Source organism: Ctenopharyngodon idella, chromosome 22, assembly GCF_019924925.1.
Source record: "Ctenopharyngodon idella isolate HZGC_01 chromosome 22, HZGC01, whole genome shotgun sequence".
In the NCBI taxonomy this organism is placed as follows: domain Eukaryota; kingdom Metazoa; phylum Chordata; class Actinopteri; order Cypriniformes; family Xenocyprididae; genus Ctenopharyngodon; species Ctenopharyngodon idella.
In genome coordinates, this window is record NC_067241.1 from 12,510,917 (window position 1) to 12,525,012 (window position 14,096).

The 14,096-nt window shown below is 37.1% G+C and overlaps 1 protein-coding gene across 3 annotated transcripts in view; it reads left to right on the plus strand.

Moving 5' to 3' along the window:
• Positions 1-14,096, plus strand: part of vwa5b1 (von Willebrand factor A domain containing 5B1) — a 48,100-nt gene that overhangs the window by 10,968 nt on the left and 23,036 nt on the right. For all 3 annotated transcript variants that reach the window (XM_051880889.1, XM_051880891.1, XM_051880890.1), the window contains 5 exons: positions 4,116-4,292; positions 9,007-9,117; positions 9,734-9,936; positions 13,294-13,408; positions 13,729-13,914. In XM_051880889.1, the coding sequence (XP_051736849.1) occupies positions 4,116-4,292; positions 9,007-9,117; positions 9,734-9,936; positions 13,294-13,408; positions 13,729-13,914 (792 nt within the window). The remainder of the gene's footprint in view (positions 1-4,115; positions 4,293-9,006; positions 9,118-9,733; positions 9,937-13,293; positions 13,409-13,728; positions 13,915-14,096) is intronic.

The following is a 14,096-nucleotide window of genomic DNA, read 5'->3' on the forward strand; positions in this document are numbered from 1 at the left end:
AACTCACTGTCATGTTCAATAAACCAGTTTGAGATGATTTGAACTTTGTGGCGTGTTATCCTGCTGGAAGTATCCATCAGAAGATGGGTACACTGTGGTCATAAAGGGATGGACATGGTCAGCAACAAAACTCAGGTAGGCTGTGGTGTTTAAACGATGTTCAACTGGTACAAAGGGGCCCAAAGTGTGCCAAGAAAATATCCTGGACACCATTACACAACCAGCAGCAGCCTGAACCGTTGATAGAAGGCAGGATGGATCCATAATTTCATGTTGTTTACACCAAATTCTGACCCGACCATCTGAACGTCGCAGCAGAAATCAAGACTCATCAAACCAGGCAACCTTTTCCAAATCTTCTATTGTCCAATTTTGGTGAGTCCATGTGAATTGTAGCCTCAGTTTCCCGGTCTTATCTGACAGGAGTGTCACCTGGTGTGGTCTTCTGCTGCTGTAGATCATCTGCTTCAAGGTTGGACATGTTGTGCGTTCAGAGATGCTCTTCTGCAGACCTCGGGTTGTTTGTAACGAGTGCTTATTTGAGTTACTGTTGTCTTTCTCGATGTTACATTCCTCGAACCAGTCTGGCCATTCTCCTCTGACCTCTGACCTCTGGCATCAACAAGGCATTTTCTCCCACAGAACTGCCACTTACTGGATATTTTCTCTTTTTTCGGACCATTCTCTGTAAACCCAAGAGATGGTTGTGCATGAAAATCCCATTAGATCAGTATTTTCTGAAATACTCAGACCAGTCTGTCTGGCACCAACAACCATGCCACATTCAAAGTCCCTTAAAACACCTTTCTTCAGCATTCTGATGCTCAGTTTGAACTTCAGCAGATCATCGCGTACTGTCTGAGTACGTACTAGATTTCAATTAACTTTGCGACCCTTTAAAATGTTCGTTCTATAGTATGATTATGGGTAGTATCAATGACATTTGGACGTACTAAATCCGCCATGTACTGGGACATGTGACCTGATATATATATATCAGATATATAGATATATAGGGTGAATTCAGGGTGACTTTTTGCCATTGAGATGACTGGGAAAAAGTGTCCCAAACAACCTGAATTCAACTTATATATATATATATATATATATACTGTATATATTATGTATTTAAATATTTTATTAATTATTAAATGTATTCAAATTAATATTAAATATTTAAAAAATACTGAATAAACATACTGATCCCAAATTTTGTAGGCCCCAGTCATTCTCTAACGTATTCGGGGGGTTTTAACGTCAAGCTGTTAGACTGGCCTAATGACACTCATACTCAAAATCCAGTTTGAAATCAAATTTAGTTAGATTATCCAATTAATGCAAAATCTCTTGCCAATTCTTGCTAATCGTCGCTTTGGGAAGTAGTTATATTAAGTGAAAATGTCAGCACAGATCCATGTTTCTCAGCAGCGCAAAGCTTCAATTGCATCCTTAAGTGAGTGCTGTTCCTCAACAGGAGGGAGAGAACATTCAGCCCTAAAATGATCAGCAATGAATAGAGGTTTCTATGGAAACCGTCAAAGGTCTTCAGCTGAGTCCATAGTGTTTCTACCTATTGCATAGCAAGCTAAGAGTTAACTTCACCTCCTTTGGGATGTGTGCTCCTTTAATTAAATCTTTAAAGCATGAGAGGGGAATCCATGACCCGTAAAATATTTTTAGTATATGTCTCTATCAATTGTTTACTGAAGTGAGCTGAATAACATTGAATATCATCACACAGATAAGTTCACCCAAAAATGAAAATTCTGTTATCATTTATTCACCCACATATTGGTCCAAACCCGAAATTACTTTTTTTTTTCTTCTGTTGAACACAACAGGAGAAATTTGGATGAATGCTCTGGTCATTTTGTCCATACAATAATGACAGTAACTTGAATCTGAACTTAGAAAATGGTCAGATGACTAGCAGCTAAAAAGCATGGAAAAGAAAGTCTTTGTGCCCATCCAAGCAAGCTCAGTTTTATACAGGACACATTTATATATGTAAAAGAAAGCTATTTCCTCCAAAGGTTAATTTAGTGAGCAGGGAAATTGCAGATTCCAAGAAGCAATTTAATGTACAATGGACCAACCAATTGAAATACATTGCTAATCTGAAGTACTTTATTCGGAGAAGTTCACAATAGGTTCACTGCCATCCTCCAAACGATCTTGAGCTCTGACAAGTGCACTGAACTCAAATTTTATACACTGCTCAAAAAAATTAAAGGAACACTTTGAAAACACATCAGAGCTCAATGGGGAAAAATATCATGCTGGATATCTATACTGATATGGACTGGGTAATGTGTTAGGAACGAAAGGATGTCACATCGTTTGATGGAAATTAAAATTATCAACCTAAAGAAGACTGAATTCAAAGACACCCCGAAAATCAAAGTGAAAAAAATGATGCAGCAGGCTAGTCCATTTTGCTGAAATTTCACTGCAGCAACTCAAAATGGTATTCAGTAGTTTGTATGGCTCCCACATACTTGTATGCATGCCTGACAACGAGATGAGACGACGGATGTTGTTCTGGGGTATTTCCTCCCAGATCTGGACCAGGGCATCACTGAGCTCCTGGACAGTTTGAGGTGCAACCTGGTGGCGTCGGACGGACCGAAACATAATGTCCCAGAGGTGTTCTATTGGATTTAGGTCAGGCGAGTGTGGTGGCCATTCAATGGTATCAATACCTTCATCCTTTAGGAACTGCCTGCATACTCTTGCCGCATTAGGCCGGGCATTGTCGTGCACCAGGAGGAACCCAGGACCCACTGCACCAGCGTAGGGTCTGACAATGGGTCAAAGGATTTCATCCCAATACCTAATAGCAGTCAGGGTGCCATTGTCTAGCCTGTAGAGGTCTCTGCGTCCCTCCATGGATATGCCTCCCCGGACCATCACTGACCCACCACCTACCCAGTCATGCTGAACGATGTTACAGGCAGCATAACGTTCTCCACGGCTTCTCCAGACCCTTTCATGTCTGTCACATGTGCTCAGGGTGAACCTGCTCTCATCTGAAAAAGGACAGGGTGCCAGTGGCGGATCTGCCAATTCTGGTGTTCAATGGCAAATGCCAATCGAGCTCCACGGTGCCGGGCAGTGAGCACAGGGCCCACGTCGGGCCCTCGGGCCACCCTCATGTAGTCTGTTTCTGATTGTTTGGTCAGAGACATTCACACCAGTGGCCTGCTGGAGGTCATTTTGTAGGGCTCTGGCAGTGCTCATCCTGTTCCTCCTTGCGCAAAGGAGCAGATACCGGTCCTGCTGAAGGGTTAAGGACCTTCTACGGCCCTGTCCAGCTCTCCTAGAGTAACTGCCTGTCTCCTGGAATCTCCTCCATGCTCTTGAGACTGTGCTGGGAGACAAAGCAAACCTTCTGGCAATTGCACAGAAGGTTTTGATGTGTATTGATGTGTCATCCTGGAGGAGTTGGACTGCCTGTGCAACCTCTGTAGGGTCCAGGTATTGCCTCATGCTACCAGTAGTGACACTGACCCTAGACAAATGCACAACTAGTGAAAAACCGTCAGAAAAGACGAGTAGGGAAAAAAATGTCAGTGGCCTTCACCTGTAAAACCATTCCTGTTTTGGGGTCGTCTCATTGTTGACCATCTAGTGCACCTGTTGTTAATTTCATTAACACCAAAGCAGCTGAAACTGATTAACAACCCCCTCTGCTACTTAACTGACCAGATCAATATCCCAGGAGTTTAACTGACTTGATGCTATTCTCTGATTAAAAAGTGTTCCTTTAATTTTTTAGAGCAGTGTATATATATGTATATGTGCTAATTTATAGACCCTAAACGTTTGAACGGTACTGTATGTATTTAGTCTAAAACCTTTAGATTCAAAATATTTGATGCAAATGTTAAAAATCAAGTCATGTTTCTCACACTTTTCCATTGCATGAGAATAAATTATATGCAAACAATCTCTTAAAATTCCTAAAAATGGGCTTTATGAAAAAAATTAACTTCTTTTTTTTTTTCTTTTAATTTTGTTTTGTAAAGTGACATCATGTTTTCATGAGATTCACCAGCTTTAACCATTATCGCCTTCAGTAATGGCTATGTCACTGGCTGATGTGTGTTGTGTAGGTGGACATCATTCGGAAGAGGCTTCATAAAGACATCCTTCACAACCCCGTGGTCATGCTCAACTTCTGCCCAGACCTCCGCTCGACAACCTCTGACCTGCGGAGCGTCCAGGGGGAATTCATCTTCCTCATTGACCGCAGTGGAAGCATGAGCGGGGTCAACATCAATCGAGTTAAGGTAGGATGCTTCTGTTTCTGCAATAAGCTAACTGTGCCCCTCATTCCCAACGCTCATTAACTTTTGAAGACATACTAATTTATTCAGTGGTTTAAAACCCCAAAGTGCTTCAGTCATGTTAATGACCATTAATGGAACAGGGTATTTATATACACACAGCAGTGCTTATTTAACAAAGAGACTCTTTTTCATAAGTCTCGGCCTCAGGCGGATCGCCCACTTGTGTTCATAAGTTTCAGTCTGATTGGATGGTTTTATGTAGATTACGGGAGTGAACAGATTTTATAAATTCTCAAAGTAATAAAGTTGTGTTTACTGTTACATTTTGCAAAGTTTAGCATGAGAGTTTAGCATTAGATTCACAGTAACAAGTAGGGCTGGGCAATATATTTAATATTTACAATATATATATATCCTATAACTACTGGCGGAAGTACCCACCTGTTCACACCACAGGAGCTACGAATGATTTTAGTTGTAGTAACACATTTTTTGGGGGACTAAATTAGCTCCTACTTCAGAGTAGGGTCTAACCCAGAACAATAGTAACTACCAGTGATGTAATAGTACGTTGATTGGCTGAACACATGCCATATGAAACACCTGCACCTGCCATTTTTAAAAATCTGTTAACACACAGTTTACATATATTTACTTCCCTGTGTTGGGCAAAGTTACTCTTAAAAGTAATTAATTACAATATTGTGTTACTCCCTAAAAAAGTAACTAATTGCATTACTTTTTTTATGGAAAGTAATAAGTTATGTTACTTCAGCGTTACTTTGGTTTGTTTTTTTAATAACAAAAATACAAACAAAACAAAAGTAAAGGCCCTTTTACACCAAAATTGAAATGACAGGAGAAGAAAGTTACTCACTCTTACTTCAGAAATAAAAACAAAAAAATGAAACACAAATGTGATTTTTAACTAAAGTAATTTTTGCTTATTAGTATGGTTGAATTGGATCATCAAAGGTCAACAGCAAAGACATTGGTTAATAAAGTGAGATTAAATACATAATTGATGCATGATTTAACATTTAACTATTGCAGGTTTGCTTAATAGTTTGCATTTCACTGTTTTTATTCATTTTGAGGAATTCTGAATCTGTTTTTGTGCAAGTGAGATGACTAAATGCAGCTGGCTTGCGTCACTACTGCCAGTGCAGAAGGCGAAATTTAGTTCTCGGGGGACCACCCAGGTGGCTAGTTCCTTTAACTTAGTACCTATAACTACCTTGTGCGAAAGCCCCTATATTGTATTTATTGCGGTACTTTTTAATGCACTTTTTTCCATCAAGTTTTTTTAAGAGTCTTGTGACTTCCTTGTTCTTGTGATGTGAAGTGTTAAGACAGAGATGCTTTAAAAGAGTCCCTGATTTAAACTTCCCTGAGTAGTAACATGGTGGTAGAGTAATGTGAATTAGTTCAATTGGTTTCACTGAATCGGTCGAAAACTTCAGTGATTTCTTTGTATCATCTTTCTAAAATGTCCCTAGATGGATTTTTGTATGGTACATATATAGATAAATATGAACAAATATAATTCTGCCTTGTGTTTATTTAGTGTAAAAGTGTGAGAAACATGTTTTGATATTTAACATTTGCATTAATAATGTATTTTTTAGGTCAGGTTTTAGTTGTTTGAAAGAAATTAATACTTTTATTCTGCAAGGATGCATTAGATTGATCAAAAGTGACAGTAAAGACATTTATAATGTTACATTTCTATTTCAAATAAATGCTGTTTTTTTTTTTACTTTCTATTCATTAACAAATCCCAAAAAAGTATCAGAGTTTCCACAAATATATTAAGCAGCACAACTGTTTTCAACATTGATAATAATAATAAATGTTTCTTGAGCAGCAAATCAGCATATTAGAATGATTTCTGGATCATGTGACACTGAGGACTGGAGTAATGATGCTGAAAATTCAGCTTTGATCACAGGAATAAATGACATTTTAAAATATATTACCATGTAAAACATTTATTTTAAATTGTAATATTTTTTCACAGTATTATTGATCAAATAAATGCAGGCTTGGTGAGCAGAAGAGACTTCTTTTCAACAACATTAAAAAATCTTACCAAGCCTTAACTTTTGAATGGCACTGTATATATTTACTCTAAAACAGCTTAGATTCAAAATGTTTGATGCAAATGTTAAAAATCCAGCCATGTTTCTCACACTTTTCCACTAAATAAACACAAAGCAGAATTTGTTCAATTTGTTCAAATTTATACCATACAAAAAGCCATATGAAGACTTTATTAAACAATTTCCCATGGCTTTTTAGTTTTAACTGTTTTTTCTATATTGAAATATAGACATTTTACTAAACATCACGTGGCTCTATAGGTCTGAAGAAAATAAGACCTTTTGAGCAGCCTGCTGAAGGGGCTTTGTAATAAAATAACCAGCTTGTTGCATTGAATAGCTCAAGCAGCTACGATAATTGAACTTGGTAAGTCTCCATGCTGAGATTGAGATTTTGTGCGCTGTGAATGTGTGAATGAGTGTGTGCTCGTGTCCTCTGTTGACGGGGCTCTGCAGCGTGACGCACGAGGCTGCGATGACTCACTGCGGTTTTGATTGAGGATGCTCCCCTTCTGACCACAAGCACCAAACTGCTCTAATGTAAAGGCTCAGGTCACTCTAGTGGTAATATCCATCCTAGAATATGCTTGACCCTGAAGAAGACTTGCTTCATTCTGAAATGTCATACATCCCTTGTGGTGGGGTGGAGGAGGACAGCAGCAGATGTATCCAGTAACACTGAAAGGAAGATACCCATAAATGAACATTTTGCCATCATTTGCTCACCCTCATGTGACTTTATTTCTTCCATGTAACACAAAATTTTGAAAAATTGTGCTGGTCACCTTTGCTTTGAATTGACAGTGAAAGGGGACTGAGGCTTTCAAAATTCAAAAAAGTTGTTAATATGAAGATTTGCTATATTCTAAGTCTTCTGAATAGCTTTGTGTGAGGAACAAACTGAAATTTAATTCGATATTTAGTGAGTTGAACTGGAGAAATTAATCAGTGCAATTTGTGAATGAATCATCCAGACTGGTTTTGTGAACTAGATCAACTGATTCCTTGGAAATTAACTGATTCATCGTTCACCAATTAGACATTGCTAATTCTCTCATCAACTCTCATGAATGGGGACTGAGGCTTTCAAGCTTCAAAAAAAGATACAAAAACACCATAAAAAGTGTTGTTAATACAAAGAAGATATACTATATTCCAAGTCTTCTGAGTTCATACAATAGCTTTGTGTGAGGAACAAACTGAAATTAAGGTAATTATTTAGTTAGTTGAACTCGAATTGAATCAGTGTGATTCGTGAATGAATCATTCAGACCAGTTTTGTTAACTGAATCAACTGATTCCTTGATTCATCGTTCACCAATTAGACATAGCTAATTCTCTCATCAACTCTCATGAAAACATTTTAATTAAATACCTTCTCACAAAGCTGTCTTATGACTTCAGAAGATTTAAAATTGTGTTTGATACTTGGTGGTTCTTTTGAGCCTTTGAAGCTTGAAAGCCACTAATTTTTTTGTAATTGCATGGGGGAAAAAAATACAATTCTTCAAAATTTCGCCTTTTGTGTTCCACAGAAACAAGAAAGTTGTTAAGGTTTGGAACAACATGAGTAAATGATGATTTAATTTTCATTTTCCGGTGAAGTATCCCTTAAAGAACCAACCATTTTTTCTTGATTGTGTGTCAAGTTTTGTTTGAATGTGTGAGTAAGTGATTTGAGAAGGTGGACTTGTTTTATTATGCAAATTAAAACAAACTTGGTGATTAGTTTTTTTTTTTTATTCATTCAGTGAAACAGTGAAAGACCTCATTATTGTGAAAACTGCAAAAATGCTAGAACTCTTCTGTAATAATCACATTCATATTTACAAACTTAATTATAACCTCATTCTAATTACTCACTGCTGTACTTTTGTCAATCTGTCAAAAAGCAGCATTGTAAATTATATCTGTACTTTAGATGAAACACAATGGATGCCTGACAGGTTTAATTGTTATGTTCACTAAGCAGCACATCCATCTAATGGCTTCAGGTCTGGATAACAAAGATTGTTGGTTCAATCCAAGCAATGGTGTCTGAGTTGAAAAGCCATTAGCGATCCACCACTATTCTAAACATTTGTGGTAACCCTCAGTGTCTGACAGTTATGGTCCTGCCATTGGCTCTTAACCCTGCAATTAGTTTAATGTGAGTTGCTTTACATAATAAGCATATGTTAAATGGCAAATAACTAGAATCTATGTTAATGACTAATTTATTATTAAAGCACTATGAGCAGGTCAAATGTGTTGAAAATGTAAAGTCAGTGTGAACCTGATATTTTTTATATAAATATATATCACTATAAAGAAATCCCCCAATTCAACATAAAAGCTTAAGTTCAGTTATATACTATAAGTATAATCAAATTGGCTGTATAAGTCATTTCAACTCATTTTATATATATATATATATATATATTGTACATGTAATGCAAAATACAGAATCATGGCAGGTAAAAAAAAGCTAATTATTTATTAGTTTACCTTCTGATAGCAGGTGTGAGAAAAGTCCTTTTCATTCCCATCCGATTTTCCTCCTCCATTATCTGATCTCCATTATCTAACCTGCTTATCTTCCACCTGACCTCCCATTTTGTGTGCTTTCACAGGATGCAATGGTCGTGATTCTGAAAAGTCTTTTCCCAGCATGCTTATTCAACATAGTGGGCTTTGGATCCAAGTTCAAAACGCTGTTTGCTACCAGTCAGAGCTACGATGAGGTAGGTCACCCGCAGGGACCCGCAGTCAGCGTCCTCAATGACTGCCCTCATTAGATCTGCAGTTACACTGAGATGCTCAAGATGGTCGATGTTTGTGTTTTTCTGCTGGGATCCAGTGGCAAAGGTCTGGGTTTATATAATGAATTTCTATTCAAGTTTCTTACTGATTTCATAATGCATAAAAACACTGCTTATTCAGTAGTCTCTGTGGTAAATAGATGTTTTTTGTTCTTTTAAGCATAAATCTAATAAATATTTACTGTGGATAATGGTGAAATATGCCACTGTTGGGCAGAAGGATTCCTCTTTTTTCAAAGTATCTGGTGGAACAAGACAAGTTGACACCATTGTAACTAAAAGTTTGCTACAGAATATTTCCTACTCAAGCAAGGTGGTAACTGACTCTAGTCAAGCCTATCCAATAGGAGCAGACTGGGATGACAACTTGCCCAGTGCATTATGGGTGTTGTAGTTTTCCTACCTATTTGGCAAAAGGGATTTCTCTAATCATGTAGCAGAAAATTGCTTTTCTACCACACAGGCAGCTAAGTTTTATTGAAAGCCCATTTTGCCAGCAGTGAAGTACCCAATTTAACAAACCTCATTTATTTCACAGGAGAGCTTGGCGTTGGCTTACGAACACGTGAAGAAGATCCGGGCTGACATGGGCGGCACAAACATACTGGCTCCTCTCAACTGGATCCTACGGCAGCCCATGCAGAAAGGCCATCCTCGCCTGCTCTTCCTCCTGACCGACGGAGCCGTCAGTAACACGGGGAAGGTTATTGAGTTGCTCCGCAGCCATGCCAGGTTCACCAGGTCAATGTTTGCACATTTACATTTACGCATTTGGCACTTTTATCTAAAGCAAATTACGTTGCATTTAAGACATTTAAAGGGATAGTTCACCCAAAAATTTATATTCTGTCATCATTTATCACCCTCAAGTTGCTCCAAAACTGTATGAATTTCTTTCTTCTGCTGAACACAAAAGAAGATATTTTGAAGAATATGTGTAACCAAAAAATTGATGGACCCCATTGACTTACATATTATGGGAAAAAGTAAGGAAGTCAATGGCGTCCATCAGCTGTTTGGTTTCCGATATTCTTCAGAATATCTTCTTTTGTGTTCAGCAGAAGAAAGAAATTCATACAGGTTTGTATGAATAATTTTGTGTGAGCTAGCTCTTGAATACATTGAATAGATCATATTAAATAGCATACAGTATCATTACTTGAAATATAGTGCTCAAGGCATACAGACATCATATGGTGTTTTTTTTGTGCTAACCAGCCCCTGGTCACAATATTTTTTTAATTTATATGGAAAAGAGCAACTCGGACAGTCTTCAGTTTAAAATATGCTATTTTATTTCCCTCAGATGAAAGCCATATGCTTTTGGAATGATTTGCTGATTAAATGACTGATGATTCAAATTTTTCATTTTTGGGTGAACTAATCCTTTAATATCAAAGGTTCAAGGTTACAGAGCTGCAGAACTATTCAGGTAATAAGATCATAATCAGTTCAGCACAGACACTAGCGACAGTAAATTGATGTCTCTCTGTCTGATCCCTTTAGATCCGCACTAGCCATAACACTGCTGGTATTCACAGGCTTTGTTTCCAATAGGCTTCAATCTCCCACCTCCAGTCAATTTGTCACATGCCGAGATGTTCACCTGAGCGCTTCTTTTCTTTCTCGTCCTCCTAGAGCAGATGCAAAAATAGCTTTCTTTCAAAAGAATGGAAAAAATTGTAGGTTTTAACAGCCGTTCCTGCAGTACAATAGACACAAGCTGAGGTCAGACACAAAGACGATGGCTGGGAAATGACACTGCAGTGTGATTTACTGCCTTAAACAGCACTTGCCTTCCACAGACGATTGAGAATAATCACAACTGCACTCCATTTCTCTGCTCTGGAGACATGACTCGGCTTTCTTTGCTTGTTAGGGAAGAATGTTTCTCAGACGCAGAGATCGCCAGTCCACACATTTTAGTAAATGAACAGATGTGTTCCCTGTTAGTGCACTGAGCAAACAGTGCATCTCGTATCTCACACGCAGTTAGCCACAGATGTTGTTGCTTATGCTGAAGGTTACTCATCTTCAGTTACTACTGTTTGCCTTCAGATACTGTGCATTAGATCTGGTGCATTTTACAGACTGTGAGCTGGCACTGTGGAAGAACACAGCATATCTTCATGCCTCAAATTAGTAACAACAATGACATTATGTTATGCACATTTCAGAACACAATGATGTAATATTGAGTTTGCTTAGCTAGAAGCATTTGGTCAAATTGTAAGGTAATCCCAGAAATCACTGGGACAAGATCACAAAAAAAAAAAAAAAAATCCAAGATGGATGAGTATTTATTTATATTTATGTATTTTATTTATGTATATTCATTATAAAGTTTCTTATATACTTAGATATTTAAATAGATTTAAATGGATTTATTTAAAAAAGGGTCTAATGAAAAATGGACTGTTGTACCATTATTGGTACAATTTGTAGTGTTTTTTTGTTTTGTTTTGTTTTTTTTAATTCTTTTTTTATTCCAAGAACAAATACTATTGTTTGTACAGAGATTGTATTTTTTACATTTTCAATCCCTCCCCAACCACCCCCGAACAAACTGCCTTAGATGATAATTAAACAGTAATAGTACAAACGATATATATCTAAAAAAAATATAAATAATAACAATAATAATAAGAGTGATACAGCAAAATTAAAATAAATAATAAAATGCAATAGTTAAATGACAATGTTAATATATATATAAAAATAAAAATAAATAGATAGTTGGATACCACAATCAAAGGTGTAACAATGATGCAACAATAAGCAACATAAACCATGCATATTTACATATGTAAAAGTACCAAGCATCAAACACCACGAAACCACCATATAGAGAGGTGTGTGAAAAAGAAAAAGTTACAGTATCAATTTAAATCCCGTCACTCCCCGGGAAGTACATTTATGGCTGAGAAATGTGATAATAAGGGTTGCCAGATATAAGAGAATTTATGAGAACCTCTAATTGAATATTTAATCTTTTCCAAGTGTAGGTATAACATCAAATCCTGAAGCCATTGTGATGCTTTAGGTGGGTTTGCAGATTTCCAATGTAATAGAACCCGTCTTCGAGCCAATAAGGATGTAAAGGCAAGAATGTTTAGTTGTCTTTGAGTCAGACTTGATTTATCATAGAAATATTACACCATTATTTAGGGTAACACTTTACAATAAGATTCATTAAATAACATTAGTTAACTACATTAGATGACATGAACTAATAATGAACTGCACTTCTACAGCATTTGTTAATCTTTGTTAATGTTAATTTCAACATTTACTAATACATTATTAAAATCAAGAGTTGTATTTGTTAACATTAGTTAATTCTCTGTGACATAACAACAAACTATGAACAAATAACATTAACAAATACAGTAACAAATGTATTGCTCATGGTTTGTTCATGTTAGTTAATACATTAATGTTAACAACCTTATTGTAAAGTGTTACCAATTTTATGACTGTTGTACCCAATACTGGTATACAGTATTTTATTTTTAGTTATGCATTTTATACTCATTTGAAAATTGTGTTGTTAGCTTAGCAACATGCTAACATGAAACTGTATTGGAATTAGTTCTCTTAATCGGTTGGTCTTAGCAGGTCTGTTTGCAGGTTTTAGTGGGGTTTTGGTCTCATTTTTAGGCTGGTCTCCCAACTTAAACCATGTAAGACCATGTTTAGGCTGGCTTAAGCTTTTTTTTTTATCAGCATAGTTGTAAGCCTCTGTGTCTATTTGTATGCTATATGCAGTTGCAGCCTAGTGCATTCCTAATCAGCCAGTTTCAATTTGAATGCTTCCTAAGAAGGCAGCTGCCTATGTTTTGAGAAAGAGAGTCGCTGAAGAAGATTTGGTGCTTAATGTTCTAATACACGATTTGAATAAGATGCATCCTGGCTTTCTGACGTGCTGTCTAGTCCCAGAATTAATAAAGCAATAAAGTTCAGAGAAGTAAATGTATTTTGTCTGGCAGAGGTTCACCAAGTTGAGATGCATTTTCCTCTTTATGCGATGCTCTTCTGATGTTTTCATAGACTCACCGCACCTGTCCTGTCTCTGTGTGTGTGTTTTCATCATGGCAGGTGTTACACATTTGGTATAGGCCAGGGTGTGTGCAGGAGGCTGATTTTAGGACTGTCCGCCGTTTCCAGAGGCACAGCAGAGTTCTTGGCAGAAGGGGAACGACTGCAGCCCAAGGTCCTCATTTCCTCTGACATGTTTATCTTCCACCGCAACAGCCTGTTATTTTGAATGTCACCGCAAAGCAATTACAGCAGCCACGTAAATTGTGGAGTGTCCAAATGTATTAGCAATTAACAATTTGTTTTGTTTAGTCAAACATAAAGTAGGATAATAATCAAAGCTGACAGCACATTTAATCTTCTCTCCCTGATGTTTAAGACTAGCGTCTATATGTTTTCCCGTTTTATTTATATAGAGTACGTTTATAGACTGTGCTCCCTTGATTACGTTCACTAGGTGGTATTTGACCTGGCCATTATTTGTGTCATTGGCAGATGATTAAGTCGCTGAAGAAGTCCATGACATCAGTACTGACTGACATCTCCATTGAGTGGCTGTATCCAGAGACAAAGGAGATCCTGCTCTCTCCATTGGGGGCGACCTGTCTGTTCCCGGGTGACCGGCTGATTGGATACAGTGTGGTCTGTGATACCTCCCGATATCACTCCAACCCCAAATCAGTAAGTCATCCATCTATCTGTCCATATGCCTGTAATTATTATACTATATTTTTATATTATTATTTAGAAATTATTTAAAAATATACTGTAATTTGATCAATAATAATACACACAAAATATACACAATCCACACAAATTCTAAAACAACAACAACAATATTTCTTATTATTATTTAGATAGAT